We start from the raw sequence: 18359 nt of genomic DNA, 5'->3' as shown, positions 1-18359 counted from the left end.
TAAATACCATGGGCAAAATTCAGGAGTTTTAAAATGTGTTTTTTTTCCTCTGAGTCGTATTGGAATAAGACATTTGTGTTACAGTACAAATGTAGTTATGAAACCAAATTTCACCGTAGAGAATAAATGGGGGAAAAATGGGAATGGCTGATAAGGATTTCAAACCAGACATCAAATGATAATGAAAATCAAATCCTGTGTATAATAATAGCTCACTAAATAATTTCTATCGTTAGATATCAACAGGTTCATGGGATTTAGTGCCAAATCCCTGTCAGCAGAAACACCAGTTGATTAATCAGAGAACATGCTGAAAATTTATTCCACATATTAAAAAAAGCAAACAAATTAACCCCCCACAGAACCACTAGAACCACATATCCAGATTTGATTTTTGGAGGGACTTCCTGAAGAGGAAGAATTCTACTACTAATTTTTTTCCCTCAAATATTTCATTGGAAGCACCTTTCATCCTTGTATAAAAATTATAGAAAACCAATCAAAACCCTAAGGGAAAAGGGGATATTTCTTCTCTTCCTGTGTCAGATCTGATTTCCTGAAGAGAAATCTCGATTTCTTCTCTCCACCAGAAGAAAATGTATTTTGTGGTGCCCAGCTTTACTTAAGTAATTGAACGCCTGTTCCTTATGTTTTACCCTAAATCCTGCAAAATTCACACCTGGACAGAAACATTTCTTACCACCTTGGAATTGCTGTAATTATTCAGTATTGTTGATAAGAGTCTGAAAGGGGGATGTGTTGCTTGTTTTCCTCCCGGAGGACAGGAAACAGCTGCACACGTGTTCTCATGTTCTGGAAGAGTTGAGGGGGCACCAGGAGAGAAAGAATCCATAGGTAGTTCCTATGGCTGTATCAACATCACTCCTATTTTAACAAATGAATTTTTGGAGCTATTGCAGGTTCTTGGGAAAATTGGAAGGAGTGTTGCTTGCAAAGCTGTATTTTTTGGGATGGGTGGGAGTATTGGTAGGGAATGCTGGTGCTGGCAACATGTTCATTCAGTGTGAGCAAATAACACCTGTAGTGTCTGTAATGGGATACACACTCACAGTTTCCTGGGAAAGAGCTGGAAAACTGGAGGTAAAAAGGACCATGACCAATAATGCAGCAAGTCTTGTGGACTGAAACAGCAAAGCACCAAGTTGCCTCTGGGGCCAACAAGTCAGGCTGCCTCCTTAAAAGTCTTCCCTTCCAGATCCAAGGAATTTTACAGAGTTGTGCTTGAAAAGTGGCATTTAAATATAAGCTTTTCTAGTTCTCATAGCTTGTAGAAAATCTGGAGTGGGTGCACTGACCTTGCCCTCGCATCTGTGATACTACCAGTGAAAAACTGGGATTTAACAATGTTATGTTGACCAGAATTGTTGAAGGTGCAATAATGTGTTGAATCTATCAGCACATCTTTATGGGTGCTCTCTAGATCTGCATAATGCTGAGAGATGGGATAAGGGTTGTCACAGTTAATGAACTCCACGGGTGTTTAATCTTCATTAGGGTTTTAAGTTGTTTTGATGCTCACTCACTTTGCAGTTGTACTTAAAACCACTTCTCATTAACTGGGTCTGTGCTCAGGGGCTGGGGTCTAAACCCCAGCTCTGAGCACTGTGCCCTTCCTAAGGTGTGTTTTTCATAGCAGTGACTCAAATTAGATTGTGATGTGCAATGTGTGTGTGTAAAAAGGGCATCTTTTTCTATGAAAAACAGGTTTGGGTTTTTTGGTCTTTTTTGGGTTTTTTGGTCTCTGGCTGCACTCTGGAGGTTTCAGTGATGGAGTGAGGCTCAGAAACTCTCCTAGGCAAACTCTGATATATACATGGCTGTGCAAATGTAATATTAAGGTGTGTTTTGATGATCATGAGAGTTGCACAAACCCAAGTATCCATCCACTGTCTTTTTCCTCTGTCCTGGGTCAGTCTATGCTGTTCTCCACAGTTATGAGGGAAAATGGACAAACCTCTCAATGAGTTGAGATGTTTGAAGTCTTTAGAGACCTGCCTTGTAATTACCACTTTGGAATGATTCTTACTAGGAATTGCCCAGTGCAGCAATACCCTGCTCTTCCTAAGTGACACAAAAGTTGCTTTGTTTTGGTCTTCTAATTTTCTGATTGTCTGTGTGGAGCAATGCCCTGAACAGAAACAGTTCCTCATTTTAGCCTGGCTCTTTAGAAACAAAATGTTAGAGGAAGTATTTATTGGTTACAAGAGCCCTTCATCCATGGATTTGTTTGGGTCAAAAATGCTTAAAGCTGAACACCAGGGGCCACTTGCTGTTCCAGGTATGCTCCGTGGTTGGGTTGGTTGATGGAGTCATTGAGAAGAGGGTTTATCTCTTGTATTTCAGTCCCACTCTGGATCTCACTGTGATTACTGGGGTCCACACTCCAGAAAATGTCTCTTGTGTCTATGGAAGGGTGTGACTAAAACCATATAGCTTCCAGCAGCATCTTGATGGCTTTGTCCTCAGACAATGTCCTGAGTTGAAAGAGGCGCACAAGGGTCAAGTCCAACTCAGTGGGATCTCTTTCCTTTCTGCTCCCTGAGACATTCACTCACTGGGATACTGCTACAATTTTTGCTCTTTCAAAGTCCTTCAGCACTTGCTTTCACCCATCCTCTGTTCTCTGGGCTTTGTTTATTCCCCTTAGTCTGAAAAGTGTACAGTAAATTCACGAATACAAGCCGCACTGAGTATAAGCCGCATCTCTGGGTGTTGGCAAATATTTCGGTTTTTGTCCATAGATAAGCCGCACACGAATATAAGCCGCTTTGTCGTTCGCAGCGAGGACCCGCGTGCAATTAGTAACAGAACCGCGGGAGGGCGGGGTTTACTGGCTGAGCTAAGGCTGTGCAGGCTCGGCCCGCTAGGGGCCGCTGACGGGGCCAGATGGCCCAGCCCGGTGCTGCCGCTCGGGGCCGGCCGCCGCTGCCCCTGGGCTCGGTCACCCCGGGTCGGCGCTGCCCCGCGGTGGCAGGCAGGGACGGAGCTTCCCCCGCTCCTACGGCAGCGGCGGCGGGCGGGGACGGAGCTTTCCCGCGCCCGTGGCGCCGGCAGCGGGCGCGGACAAAGCACCCCGCCTCCTCCCCGAGCCGCGGCAATGGTGGCGCGCGCTTCCCGCCCCCTCCCCGAGCCGCGGCAATGGCGGCGCCCCCCCCCCCCTCCTCCCCTGGGCTGCGGCAGAGGAGGGAAGCAGAGAGCTCTCCCGCCTCTCTCCCCGCCCCCCGTGCTGCCTGCAGGGAGCCAGGGCAACACGGTAACACTGTAACAATTGCGAAATGCCGGCTTTTACTGGCCGGTGCTTGGCTCGGCACTCTGGCTGGCACATCTGGGGTTGTAAATGTCAGAAAATTATTAATATATTAGCCGCCCCCGACTATTAGCCGCACTTCCGGGTTTCCACCAAAATTTTTGTCAAATTGCTGCGGCTTGTATTCGTGAAATTACTGTATAAATATTTGATACTTTGTTGCTCAAACTGAGCTATTGATCCTCTTGTTCATGTTAGGTTAGTCAGCAGTAAAAATACTGAATTCAATAAGGAACATGGGGGGAACTTCCAGCAAAATCATGTGAAAATGTCTGTAAAAGGTTAGCTGAGCATCTTGGAATTGTGGAATCAATTAGATTGGAAAAGACCTCTAAGGTCATCAAGTCCAACAATTCCCCAGCACTGTCAAGGCCACTACTGATCCATGTCCCCAAGTGCCATATCCACACAGATTTTAAATCCCTGCAGGGATGGAGACTTCACCATTTCCCTGAACTTCCTGTGCCAGTGCCTGACCAACCTTTCCACCAACCTGAGCCTCCCCTGACACAGACTGAGGACATTCCTTCTTGTCCTGTCCCTTGTTCCCTGGGATCAAAGCCCCCTATGGCTGCCCTCTCCTGTCAGAGAGTTTTGCAGAGCCAGAAGGTCCCTGCCGAACCTCCTTTTCTCCAGGCTGAGCCCCCCCAGCTCCCTCAGCCACTCCTGGTGCTCCAGACCCTTTCTCAGCTCCATTCCCTTCTCTGGCTCCAGCCCCACAATGTTGTTCTTGTAGTTTCTAATGTCTAAGCTTGGTGGGGATTTTAGCCCTCGTGCCTTTCCTGGTTTTTCTGGGTGCCAACAAATATTTTGAATAATTCCATTTCAGCCCTCAGCTGAGTGCAGGAGTGAGAGATCCTGTCTAGAGCAGGAGGTGCTGTGGGATGGCAGCAGACAGATTTTCTTAAATATATTTTGTGACTTTGTAATCTCATTTCTTAAGAATCTCCTGTATGTGTACAAAGGTATTTTATAGAGACTTTTAATTTGAGCAAATTTGGGTTCCTGAGATTACATCTTTTCCAGCCTCTAAAATACAGGCTGCTGCTGCTGGAACTGTAAGTCTTTGTTCCAAAGCACTCAAAAGCGTATTTTAATTCTTAAGCCTGTCTTCCTCTTGTCCCTTTCAACAGACGATGTTTCCAGAAGTTTTATCTGTTTTTAAGCTGGCCTGAATCCGATGCTGATCATGGCAACTTTCAGCACAATTAATTTGACAATAATATCTTAAAAAAACTCAAATATATTACATCAGGATCTTAACAAAAGTTGGCCAATCCAACAAGTGAAGTTTCTGGAATATAATTAATAATATATAGATCCCTTCTAGCTTGATAAGCAGGAAACTATTGATTAAAACCTTGTCTGTAGCTTATTTCCTTACATGCTGAGTCAAAGCACGTTTGATCTGTCTCAGTTTGGAACCAGCGATATTTTTGTGTGGATGCAACATGTCCCGCTCCCTTTGATCCCCAGTGATTTGTTTTGGCATTGCAGCAAATAGTTTTATTTTGCTTTGTGAAGGAAATAAAAATGGTTTGATGAGTATCACCATGTTCCAGATCTGCCTGAATGTCATGTAAGGAGACTTGTGGAAGAGACCAGAAACTTTAGGTGTTGACCTGAAGACAAGCTGTGTGTGATGTATGGGATATAGTTCAGAGACTAGAATTAATTTAAGATATGAAGGATAGTAGAGAAGTAAATAATTTTTCATTAAATAAAGCATAAAAACTTACCTTAAATTCTCTGCTGCAGCTCCTTAATTTCAAAAGAAGTAATATTCCCTGATATTATTCCCAGATCTTCAGATTGGGTAGTTTTGGAATCTGTTTAGGATAATGAGGGGCTTTATTTTAAATGTGATGTCAGTGAAGATCTGTTCTAAAAAGTAAATATTTATTGAAATGAGATTTAAAAATTCAAACAAAGGCCCCCCCTAAACCCTGAGTAATTTAAAATAGGTTCATTTCAGTGCAAGCATTTTTTAAATGGATGAAGGCAAAGGGCTCCATCCACCCTGTATTTTCAATGTGTTGCTTTGCCAGAAGTTTCCTACGAGCTCTTAGGATTAAACCATCACTTCTAAAAGTAGCTTTGGGATCTGGGCCACAGACTGTGGGTCCCAAGCATAGCAAGGAAATCACCTCTTCATGGGTTTCCCAGCTTTCCATGTAGCTGAGACCACCTTGGGAATAAGAGCAGTGGTTCATCCCCCCACCCTGCACATTCTGGAGGAAACTGGGTAATGCTGGTATCAGGGAAATTTCCCAGTCTGACCATTCAGGAAACTCATGGCAGTCACACTCCCAACATTCCTCAGCACTGGAGTGGTGCAGGCTTAATGATACCCACATTTGTTTTAGAAAAACAAAACATTAAACAGGGACATTCAGGGATGAAGTCCTGCACATCCCTCTAACCTTCAATAAAAGATAATGAAAAGTATTGCAACATAAACCCGTATATGATGCTGTAGAACAAATAGCAACCTTCTTGTTGACTTTAAATAGAAATGGAGTTTGTTTTTAATTGCATATTGGAGCAATTGATTGGGCTGGTTTATGCCAGGACAAAGCATTAGGGCAGTGAGAGGCAGTCCTGGATCTCGGGCTTTGTCTTTCCCCAGAGACTGATTTTTCTGGTATGACAGTGGCACTGATTGTCTTCCAGCTTAATCAAAAAAGTGTAGCTGGAGCATAGGGATAGAAAATTTACCTTGAATTTTCTATTTATTACTGAAATATTCTTTCACATTTGAGGAAATTTTAAAAAATAAATTTGGCAGCAACCTCTCCCTTCAAACAACCCGTGTTGCTTTTTATAAAAACAGCCACAAAACCCTTCCCAAACCCTTTTCATCAGTAGAGAAAAGAAAAAGCAGTTAGTGGGAACTAGAGCTCTTTGTGTTTGAAATGCCGGCTGCTTTCCAGCCCTTGTTGGAGAACTCAGGCGTTTCAAGAGCTCACTCTTTAAAAATGCTGTTTTGGTCTGAGCTACACCAGAATCCTCTCAGTCCTGCTGCTCACCTATTTGCATCACACACTTGGTTTTGGTTGTTTTATGGATGAGAAATTCCTTGCTAATTATGGCCATATTTTGTAGTTGCCTTGTGATGTCACTTTTTATTGCCACCACGTTATGGTTAGCAGTGTACAGAGGCTGTGAGCATCCTCAGTCATAGAACCACGGAATTGTTCAGGTGGGAAAAGCCCTCTGAGCCCATCCATCCAACCATCTCCCAGCAGTGCTAGGGCCACCACTAACCCATGTCCCCAAGTATCACATCCATACATCTGTTAAATCCCTCCAGGGATGAGGACTCCACCCCTGCCACGGGCAGCTGTTCCAATGCCTGACAACCCTTTCCATTAATAAATTTTTCCTAACATCCAGCCTAAACCTCCCCTGGCATGGACTGTGTTAATCCCTTCTCCTATTCCAGCTGGAGAGGGAGAGGAAGCGAGAACATGTGCTTAATTGAGTTTTAAGAGCAAAACATTGGCTGAATGGCTTGTGGTCATGCTAAATACTGCTGTGTCCAAAAATCAAGGAAAAAAGAGGTGGGAATAAACTGATAGAAGATAAATGATGCTACGTGAGCTTTATTCCTTCACTTGAGGTCAGTGACATGAGGCCACTCATGATGTTCCTTGAAGGGAGTGTTCACATTTCAAGGCAATGTGTGACAAGCCACTGATTTTTTACAGTTCAGGGTTTAATTGAAATAATTATGTGGGAATCTTCTGGTTCCTTCTTTACTATTCTGCAGTAGCTAAAACATACCGAAATAGAGCAGTCATTGCTGGTGCCCTAAGTTTTTAGGTGATTAATATGTACCAAAGCTCTGCTCGAGGTGATAATTGAAACCAAGGAAGAATCCCAAGCACCAAGAACAAAGAAATAGGAATTCCTGCTGTCTGGTTCTCTATGTAGGTGCCTGTCCAAAAGCCCAGGGATCTTCCTTTGATCTCAGCTTTCATCCCATCCAGCAGAATCTCTTTGATCTCAGCCATGGTGGGGATGACCCTTCCTTGGCACTGTTATTCCTCTCTCTGGGAGAGTGCTGGAGGAGCACTGAACCTGCCTACCATGATTTGTAGCTTCCATTGATGGTACCTGGAAAACTTCAAGTTTTCAGAAACTCTCAGATTTACTAGAGGAGTTTTTAGTCTTCCCTACTGTAGGCCTTCTGCCGGTGCCAGGCGCTGCCCTGTCCTGGCCCATGCTTTCACATTGCTGGCTGTCACTCCTGTGCAATATCCACACTTCTCTTTTCTTTTCCCTCAGGAAACCTTTCAAGGGTCTTGGTGAATTTATTACATATGTATTTAATGTATGTATTTATTTTCTTTCGCCACCAGTGATGGGATTTGTGGTGTGATTTCATGTATCATCCACTCAAATGCATGAAAAAAACCACACCAAAGTCAGGGGCACAGCCCTGGGATTAACCCAATTCCCAGCGCTCCCAGAACCGTTGGCATACATGACAGAAATTAAAATAGAAGACGAAAGCTTTGGCAAGGGAGAAATACAAACATTGGATGTGGGAGCTTGAGAAACAAAAGCCATTTTAGTGCAAAGCAGGAATCATTTCCAATCACCTTTTGTTCTTTTCTATTTCAGGCTGTGACGGTGCGGAATTCCATGGCCAAGTCATTGTACAGCGCCCTGTTTGACTGGATTGTGTTCAGGATCAACCACGCACTCCTCAACTCCAAGGACATGGAGGACAGCACCAAGGTAACATCTCACCGGCTCTTTTGGCTCCTGTCTTGGGTTTTTAAAATAAATGTGATAAAATATTATCCAGGCATGTTGCTTAACATGAAGTTAATTTTTCCTCGGATCATAGCTGAGTACATCATTATTCTAAGCGGTACTTGCAGAGCTGAGAGGGATGAAGCACCTTAAGTGTTATAAGCTCAAAGTAACCAGGGAAGAGATTTTGATGTAGCCACAGAAGCCAGTTCCCCCACCCACTCCAGGAGCAATGGCAGATAATTTTCCTCCTCATGTATAAAACTAGAGGACCATGTATAATTGAGGAGGAAAAAGGGAATTATTGCTGCCGCATTTCGATGAAGATGCTTCATGAGGAAATTATGAACGAGCTGGGTATCTGTAGGTACTGAGGTAGTATGGTAGAAAAATGAATTTAAAGGGAAAAAGGTCACGATGGGAAGAGTGGAGTGGGTGCAATGCTGTACCACCTTCCCAAAGAATTGATGGAAAGAATGACATGAAGATTCCTGCAGTTAGCAGGATCTGGATGCTGTGACCCAGGACATCCTCTCTAACTCTCGTGTACTCATCCACACTCCTCGTGACTGGGGCATGCTGTCCCCAAAATCTATGTCCATGCACACAGGCACTTCCAGTTCTTCAGCTACCCTTGGCTTAGGAATCTGGGCCATGGTCCAGCAGCATGTGGGGGTTTCTGGGGGGTTGTGCATCCAAACTGAAGTCACAACTGCAAAAAGGAGGATTTTTACTAAGCACTGACATTTGGTTTGTGCCCTAGGACTGAAGTTGCAGAGACTCTCAGTGTGGTCACTCCTTTATTTAATTCCAAAAAAGGCTTGTAGACCATAATAAAAACATATTAAAAACATGCCTATGAAATCTGGTTATATGCTTTTCTCACAAAGAAGGGTTGCTACAGTGATAACATCCAGTGAGTCTTCTGACTGCACATGCTGCCTCTCCCTCTGTTTAATATTTTACCACAAATGTTGTGTTCTTTCCTGATTTTTTTCCAAGTCATCTAAAGTTTTGTCAGGAAAAAACAAACCACATTGTTTACATATTTGGTGAGGCAGAAAAGAGGATTTGTTTTGACAAGGAAATTATTCTCAAATGCTAATTATTTTTTATTAATGACCCAATGATTTTTAAAAATTATTATCTGTTCTGTAATATTTAAATACAAATCAGTCTAGGACGCTCTTGTGTACTTACTCAGCATGGCTGTGAAAGTGAGGCACCACGGTAGCTGTTTATGGGCCATTAAACTTTTGTTCACAACCTCAAATCTCAGCAGGTAAGAACCAGAACAGCCCAAATTCCTGCTCTTTTCCAGCCTTGCTGCTGCACATTAACCCTCTGCTTCCTCCAGCCAAGACTCCCATGGAGTGTAACCACCTTCTCCCTTGCCCACCTCCATGTGTCATCTCATGAATTCATAATTCACAGGTTTCTGACCCTTTTTTTTTTGCCTCAAAGCATAATGGTAATATCCAGGTCAGGCAGTAGGTGCCAAGAGCTGGGAGTGGGGTTGCCCATGTGCCACAGCAGATCCACCCATGCTGGCAAATGCCCAGGACCTGGAGCTGCAGGAATGTGCTTGTACCCAGATCCAGGGAGGTAATCCTGGGCTGTACTTGGGCCAGATTTTCTGAAGCAGAAAGGCAGTTTACAAAATACCAGGAAATGTCTGCTGCTCTAGGCACAAGTGTAGTTCAGTTTATCTTCAGAGTTCTCTGTTAATTGGATTGATTCCCACAGGTCCCCCAGAAATCATGAAAATGCACAAATCCTCCCCATTTTAGGGATGGCAATGGTAAAGAAGAGATTCATGTGCACTTCAAAGCAGCTTGGTTAAACATTGGCCAGCCAATTTTCTCTGGAGCGGTTCTACCACGTCACCTCCTCAGCCCTATTTTTAGCCACCAACTTGGATCATTTCAGTACAGGCAGAGCAGAAATGTCTCCCTGGACTGGGCAGGGCTGGGAATAGCTGCTCCTTTGCCCTCGAGGAATAACATTGCTGCCAACAAGTGTCCAAGGGCATCCTGGGCTCTGCAGCTGCCATTGAGGCACCAACCAAGAATCACCACCATGGAGAAATGGAGCCAACAATGACTAATGTGGCTTCTCCTGCCAGTTCCCAATCCTCCTGAAATCCTTTTTTCAACTCACTCTTGAAGAAACCCCAGATGAGGATGCAGGTTCTTCTTAGCCTCCCATATGTTTTTTTGAGGTTGGCAACACCAGTGAGTAACTGGGAGGTGAACTGGGAGCAGTGGCATCTCCAAACCCTGGGAATATCTCCTTGCTGTGAGACGAGACCTCGGCACTTGGATGACATCTCCCTGCTGGCATCCACCAACCAAAAAAATCACTTCAACACACCAAGTGTCTGATTTATGAGAGCAAAATACAGCCTTGCACCTCAGAAGCTCCCAAGCGTGCAGTGGGAAATAATACGTGACTCATCCTGTGGCAAATGTCCCAGGTTAATCCCAGCCCACGCTTGACACTGATATTCCTCTGACTTTTAAGATATATTTTGAAACAATCCTGCAGGTTCAGAAGGTTCAGAAAGTGTCAGATGATGGACTTGGGACACAGAGCTTTCTTTTGTAATAATCACATTATGCAGAGGTAAAACAAGACTCAAAACCATCTCAATTCAGAGTATGTTTGGGAGAACATAGTATGTATTGTAGTATGTTTGAGAAGAAAAATTAATACGGAAATTTCTCTCTTCATGAGTGTAGATTTGATTTTCATGGGACAATGGGAACGAAGATAATTTTCAGATCTCAGTATGTGTTTATTTGATATCAGCAGTAAGGAGAAGATCAGAAGATGAAGCTGGGCAAAGAAAAATAAACACTGGGCCGTTGTTCCTCCATATTGTCCAGCAAATATTTGGAAGATGTAAATTAGACCTTTGATATCCAAATTTAGTTAAATGTATAGTGAAATATTTTGGGAAAACACAGTGGGATTTGGCTTATCTTGCTTGGTGACAGGATTTCTAGAATATTATTTCTGACCTGAGTTGTGAATAAGTTATTTGATACCTCCTGGTTTATGGTAATGGCAGAGCTGCCATGGGTCAGATTTGCTCCAACTCATTTTTCCTTCATCTTATTTTAGTTCCTTTTATGTTCTCATGATTCCCTACAAACTGTCTGAAATTTGACCTTTATTAATGAGGTCAGATGCTTTTCCTTCTCTTGAGAACGAGATTACTAAACCTCCCAGAGCCTCTTACTGAATTCCCCTTCCGTAAATCAGGTTAGGAATTGCTAGAAGTCCATCTCACTTCTTCAACTGATGACAGAGTGATGGATCAAAAGGCATTTTCAAGGGTGTTTTTAATCTTTTCCCATTTGGTTCTTGTGAATTGTCTTAATTTCTTCCCAAATCACCCTGCTCCTGTTTTTGGATGACATGCTGCATTCATGGAGATGATGGTGAATTATTGGCTGTGAAGAAAATTAAAATTATTGGCCATGAAGAAAAATCTGTGGTCGAAGGCATGAAGAACTCATGGCTATGAACAAAATTCATTACAATTAATGACCATTAAGAAAAATTCCTGGTTGAATTCATGAAGGACTCATGGCCATGGAGAAAATTCATTTAAATTCAACCAACCAGTTAATTCTTGGCTTTCTGACCCGAAGCAGAAGAAGAATTGCTGAACGTGCAATGTGTTTAATGTGCGTCACTTGGTTAATTTAGGTCCCAACTTCCAAGTTTGTAGCAAATCACTGCCTTTCACTTTATATAATAGCTCGTCGTGTATATTGGGGTGATGTAGGTTGGAGTGATTCTTTTGGATGAAGTGGTGATGGATTTTGGGGTTATTTTGGGATGGGATTTTTACAGTATCAGCTTTGGAATATTGTAAATGAAAAGGAATTACTAAAATGAAAAGAGAGAAAAAATTTAAAATAGTGATAAACAAGATTTTTCTCCTGAATTTGAAACAAAGCTATTTGTGATTACTAAAATATACCTCCATGGTGAAATTACATCGCCAATGTGCAATGGGGCAACATAAATCAGCTCAAATGATCCCTGTTTATTGGCACTTTGGGAATTGGAGAGCACAGAGCTTCAAGTCCATCATTTGCCAGAAGTCCTTAAAACTCATGCTCTGTGTTTAAATGTCGTGGCTGAGACAATTTTAAGAAAAGCATGAGGTTATTTTTCATCATTGCAAGCAGAATTGCTCACTGACCCAGGGTTCACCCAAATTTTAAAAATCTTCACAGATATGGACTTTTAATCACAGGAATTTTGATACACTAAGTAATACAGTCACACTTTTTAATTTTATATATTAGTTTAGATTAAAAAGCAGCATTAACACACAAACTAGACTTGGCAAGTCAAGGTCTAAATTATCTTTGTGTGATTTCCTCATGGCACCTATTCTAAGGATGGATTGGAAGCTGAGGACTTAAAAGATTTGTAAATGTTAAACTCCTTTGATTATTTTTTTTAAGTATTGGGCTGCAGATTTCATCCTAAACCCACCCAGATTTCTGCAGGCAGTTTAGCAAAATTAATTCCTGTATATGCCAATGAAAATGGTGTTTTTTCACCTTGCTACAAGAATTGACTCTGTATTAGGACATTTATGCTGCTTTATCAGGGGCAGAGAGCAGAAAACCAGTCATAAATTCCAGATTCAGGTTTTAAAGTTTTCCCAAATGGCATCCATTGGCCTCGTTCTTTTGAGTGCATTGTAGCAGAGGACAAATGACTGTTTCACTGCAGAGCTCTGCCTGGATTTCTCTGGCATGAAACTCTGCAAAAAACCACACAGTTTAAAATCTGTATTCTGGAGGAGTTTGGTAGTTACAAACACAGGGATGTGAGAAAAATGCTGTGTTACTCTGTACAGCAACCACAGCAGAATTAACTACCCTCCTCCTGGACATGTGGTTTGATACCTGCAGTGGTTTTGTGAAATGCAGTTTATTTTTTATCATTCTGTGTGTGTTTAATTTTAGGTATCAGCAAAAAAAGTTAAAAAAACACAGCTTTAAAATATAATATTTCCATAAGATTCTTTTATAACTAACAGGGCTATTTTTGATACATATGATTCTTCTGTTTTGCTTTATAAATGTATTTCCACACCCCCATTGAAATGTATTTGGTAGGGGTTTCAATGCAGTAAATGAACTGGGTTTGGAAAAAAGGGAGAGGGTTTTTGTGCTCAGTTGTTTCATATTAAATCGGGTTTGTCAGACCTTAAAGATCTTGTTCAGCTTTAAGTCGTCACTCATGGCAGGGGCTTAACTATTTGCACAGAGCGTCAACATGATGCTTTTGAAAGTTGGTGTCAGTAAATCCATGAATAGTCCGGAAGTGTGAGCATTGTATCTTCCAAGTCTGGAATAGAGACTTTATGTAGGGAAATTTTTTTAAACTTGAGCTTGAACAGCAGTGGGGTGGTTTGGGTCGGGATTTGCAAGGGTGATGTCAAGGGGGATGAAAAAAGTCACTTTATCCAGTTTCCATCGTCAATTTTTCCATGGATAGTATAGACAAAATGTGATCCATTTATCATACAGAGTGTTTAAGAAGAATTCATCCTGCGATGTATTTTAAAAAGAGATGAGGCAGATTTCTGCCTGGTTAACAAAAGGATTGTCACCTCCATTGGGACAAGCTGGAGAAGGTGCTGGACCTCAAGAAGCAGTGGGTGAATGTGAATCCCTCTGCCAGGCTCAGTTCTTGGTCCAGTGGTTCCCAATTTCCATCTTCTGGTCAAAGAGCTGTTTCTCATGAGTGTTTTGCCAAGTGATGCAAACTTCTGGGAAAGTGGCCAAGGGCCTTCATCCTTGTCACGGCATCAGGGAGGTAGAGACTGTCTGGCCCTGGAATAGGGAGAAAAGCCTAGACAAAAGATGAAGTAGTCAATGAGCTCTTGGAAAATGGGTTAGAAACTCATCTTGGTGCTTAAATGCTTTTTGTTGTGTTTTCACTTGTTGCAGTGGCCAGAGTCCAGGTCAGACAAAGCCCTGACTCACAGCTGAGTGACCTGTCTGCCCACAGCAGCTATGCCTGCTCCAGCCGTAGGTGGTTCCCTGGTCAGGAGTCGGGTACAGAAGGAATATTTTCCTCCTACATTATATCATGCATTGAAAATGGACAAAAGGTAGTGTAGAGAGACCTGTGGACAATCTGGTTTGTATTCCTGGCAGTGGAACTAAACTGGAAGTCTTAGAAAATTCAGAGTGCAGGTAACACCAATAGAACTAAAACCAGGGTAGCTCTCAGTTCCTTTGAGGTGGAGGGGAGGGGATATTTCTCCTCCCTAGTTGAGGTTTGGCTCATTTGACCAGTGCTAATGCTTTTACCTCTCTTGTTAATTAATTAATTATAATGGGTGAACAGAATATTTGAGGTGAGGTGAGGTGGCTTTGGTTGCATCCCAGAGCGTGGTGCTCTACTTGCTGGTGGAGCTCTCCCAAATGTATCCTCCAGGCTCTTCACTCCTTTTCTGATGACAGCAGCCTTTCTGGATAGGCACAGTATGAGTTTTATTTATGAGTTAGGTGTTTAACACAAGTCATGTACAAGCTTGGAAGCTGCAGCAGAAACTGTATCTTGAGCTTGTTTTTCACCCCAGCTCCCTCTGTGGATGAAGTTTATTTGCTGACATATCCCCATGTTCCTCTTCCTCTGGGTTTCCCAAATCCATCTGACAGGCAGAAGGTTCAAATTTTATGAAAACCAGTACCTACACAAAGGAGAAAGTTCCACATTTCTACTCCCATCAAGGGTAGGAAATACAATCTGAGCCAGGAGGTGATGGGTTGTATTCACCTGTGGGCCAACATACACCTGTCCAGAGGTCCACTGCCTCTCCTTGCCTGGCTGGTGTGGGGAGAGGAGAGGGGTAGGAGGATGCAAAGTAAGCTGGGAATTCACTGCAGCATTGACCTTGCTTTACCAACATAGGAAACCTTGGTGCACCCACATCTTGATGGGCATCTCAAGAGGTGATTGTAGATTAGGGACCAAACAGGCATTGGCTCTTCAATTTGGGTAAAAGCCCAGGGTGAGATATGGCTTGGGGTCACAAAATCATCAAAGTGATGGGAAAAAGGGCTATTTAGAACTGTAACTCACCAAATCCTGCGGTTTATATTATGGGTCATGGATTTAATAAAAGAAAAAACTTCCCTGTTGTGAACTTCTGGAAGTTTGTTAGAGAGAATGTAGGGCTCATAGTGCCAATGGGCTCAAAAAAATAAAAAGGGATGGGTCCCTCTTTACACCTCTCTTGCCCATGAACTGAAGGAGCACAGAGGTCTCTCTCCATATCCCTCATCCAAAACTGGCAGGAGCTGGTGGAGAAAGGTGCCAGAGCACAGAATAGCAGTGTGGACACAGCCGGGTGTTACAGGGAAGATCATGTGGGCAGGGCTAGGTGTTAGGGCTTTGGACTCCCTTTTTCAGCTGCATTATTGTTTCTGTGTGAATTTCCCCTTTCAGTGAGGCAGGAGTGCTCCCAAACATCAGTCCACCATCTGGTTAATCTGACATACAAGGTGGATGCTTTATTTGTGATACTATTTTAGTTTTCACCAGGAGAATTAAAGATTATTTCCATGGGAAGCCATGATGTGCAGGAGTTTCTTCTTGAGGTTTGCAGCTGGAGCAGATTTGCTTGGACAATGCACTCACCTTGGAGGTGTGTTCCTGTGGGTTGTCTTCATGGTGCAAGCCTTTGTTTCCCAAGCCTATCCCCATTTTCCCTTCTGAAGATCAATAATAAAACCAATAGAATAACTAGGAACAGAGTTGAGGTTTCTTCAAAGATGCCCATTTGTTTGTAAATAAGAAAAAATTCACCTCTCAAAGGGCTTTTCTCCTAGAAGAAACCCTTTTGTCCAGATCTCTGAAGTCACATGATGTCTCTCTGATTTGGAGGAGTCTTCCAGATGGCACAAAATCAACAATTCCAGTAAAATTCCTGCTATTAAGTATATTTAATTCTGCCTGTGTGCTTTTGATTATGTACTGTGTACAAGTAATCCACTTTATGTGATTTTATTCTGATCCTCGCTCTTACTTTTCTTGCAGACTTTATCCATTGGTGTACTTGATATTTTTGGGTTTGAAGACTATGAAAACAATAGTTTTGAACAATTCTGCATTAACTTTGCCAATGAGCGCTTGCAACACTACTTTAACCAACACATCTTTAAACTGGAACAGGTAAGTCCAGAAATATTTACTTCCTGATGACAGTGAGTGTTGACATGACTTTGTGGCCCTGATAAAGTCCCTTTAATTCTGTTTTGTTAAGGAGTATACACTGAACTATTCAAATTTAACTTCTAATTCACCATATGACGAACTTCCACCTGTAAAATAATATCCAGCCAGACATTTGCTGGTTTAAAATAAACATTTTGACATCCAAAAACATAATGAAGACCTTCACCACTGCTCTGTGTTTCCTTGAGATGTGCTCAGAGGGCTCACCAAGGAATGAGCAATTCCTTCCTGCCTTTGCCTGGACATGCTGCCAAATCATTTGATATCATGTATCAGTTATTTTTTAGTATCTAGTGAAAAAGCCACCCCAATCTTCCAGTGGTGTTTTGCTTTCCAGTGTTGATTTGTGGGGAGGGAGGGGAAATGTCACTCTCATGTGTTCTCCAAGGTCAGACTTGAGAGCATTATGACCTTCAATAGCCCTGGTAGATTAGGAAAGACTGAGCTTTAGGCTTTGCTTTACATTTCTTAAGACAGGGTGTTGCTTTCCAGCCTCAAATTAATGTACTCAAGAGAGATAACAAAAACACAGGCTGCAATCCAGCAGGTAACCCGCACAAGATGGTTTAGATGGATGGGAGGAGGCTTCTTCATTTGTTATCCAACAACAAGCAGGACAAGACAATGGACAGTTTCTTTCAACATCCATGTGTTGTTTCATGGATGAAACTATTATTCATTATGAAATTATTCCCTTATGAAACTATTATTGGGCTGTATAACACAGGAAATATGTTAGAGACCTTCAAAATACCTTTTTCTTCACATGCCAGTCTACATGTCCTCTCTGCAGGTGAAATCCTTCTTGGGAGAGGCCAAGGGGTAACTCTCCTTATCATCACTACAGAATTAACCCAGCCCTTCCCAAAAACCCTGATAGTTTCATTTTTGGGTTTCTCCAGTGTTCTCAGAGATTGGAAAATTCAGAGGAAAAAGTTGCCTTGAATATGAGGATATTCAAAAAACAAGTGATATATCCCCAAGTGGGTCACTTAGGGAGTGTTTGTTCATGAGTTTGATGGTTCCTGTTTAATCTCTGGTTTTGTTCAATGAGGTGGAACAGAGCTGCTCAAAGCCATTTAATTTCAGTTTTTTAAGTGGCCTTTGTATGCCAGTGCATTCTACTCAATAGATGCTCCAAGAATGGGAATACCTGTTTCTATTTCTAGGAACAGGGTTTTTTCCCATTGTCCACCATAAAAATGCAAATTTTGATACAACACACAGCCATACCAGCTGGATTTTTTATGAATGTTGCCATACACTTCCTCAGAAGAGACTCAGGAGGGAAGATCCTTCCTGAAAACTGGAGACAGATGATTCCTCCATGAGGTGGGGTTTCAGCAACCTTCTCCAAGATGCCATCATCTATGAGGGAATTCCTGTTATTGGGCTGAGATTTCTTAGCATCTCAGTGCTCTCCCCAAGCACTGGGGGATACACAGAGGTCCCGAGTGCAGCAATCCATAATTCTTGGTTTGGAGCAGCTTCAGAGCTAATTAGCTTTCTCCTGGAAATCTGTCAAGCATGTGAAGTCGCTGGAGTCAGTGTATGCTGTATGGATGTGAGGAGCAGTTGTGGAACCATCAAACTGCAAAGGGCCCATTCCAATTCTTAATGCCAGAGCACGTCATCCTCCTGGATCCTGGCTGGAGCACTGCGAGCTCTGCTGCTAGAAAATTCAGACATCTTGGCATAGATTGAGTCTATAAATACAAGTAATCTGTGCAGCTGCAGGAACGCTGATCCTTGGGTGAATGATCCTTAGGTGGTTTAACCATTTACTTTCCCTGGAATTCTCTCTGCATGTGGAGGAGTGCAGAAAGAAAAAACGGAAAGAAAACTCAAGGACACATATTCAGATCTTGGGCCTTCAGAATGTCCTTCCTTCCTCACATTGGCCCAAAGGGTTTTTAATGATAGTCACGAGTCTACAAATGAAGACCAGGGAGTTAGTATTGTATTTCTAGGGAGCAAAATAGTT

General features: G+C 42.5%; 1 protein-coding gene across 8 annotated transcripts in view; it reads left to right on the top strand.

Moving 5' to 3' along the window:
- The window catches only part of MYO9A (myosin IXA), a 174013-nt gene that overhangs the window by 95987 nt on the left and 59667 nt on the right, over window positions 1–18359 (top strand). For all 8 annotated transcript variants that reach the window (XM_033070562.1, XM_033070564.1, XM_033070559.1 and 5 more), the window contains 2 exons: window positions 7958–8074; window positions 16178–16312. In XM_033070562.1, the coding sequence (XP_032926453.1) occupies window positions 7958–8074; window positions 16178–16312 (252 nt within the window). The remainder of the gene's footprint in view (window positions 1–7957; window positions 8075–16177; window positions 16313–18359) is intronic.

Source organism: Catharus ustulatus, chromosome 12, assembly GCF_009819885.2.
Source record: "Catharus ustulatus isolate bCatUst1 chromosome 12, bCatUst1.pri.v2, whole genome shotgun sequence".
Lineage (NCBI taxonomy): Eukaryota > Metazoa > Chordata > Aves > Passeriformes > Turdidae > Catharus > Catharus ustulatus.
The sequence above is the reverse complement of the archived record's forward strand: the minus strand, read 5'-3'. Positions and strand labels throughout refer to the sequence as shown.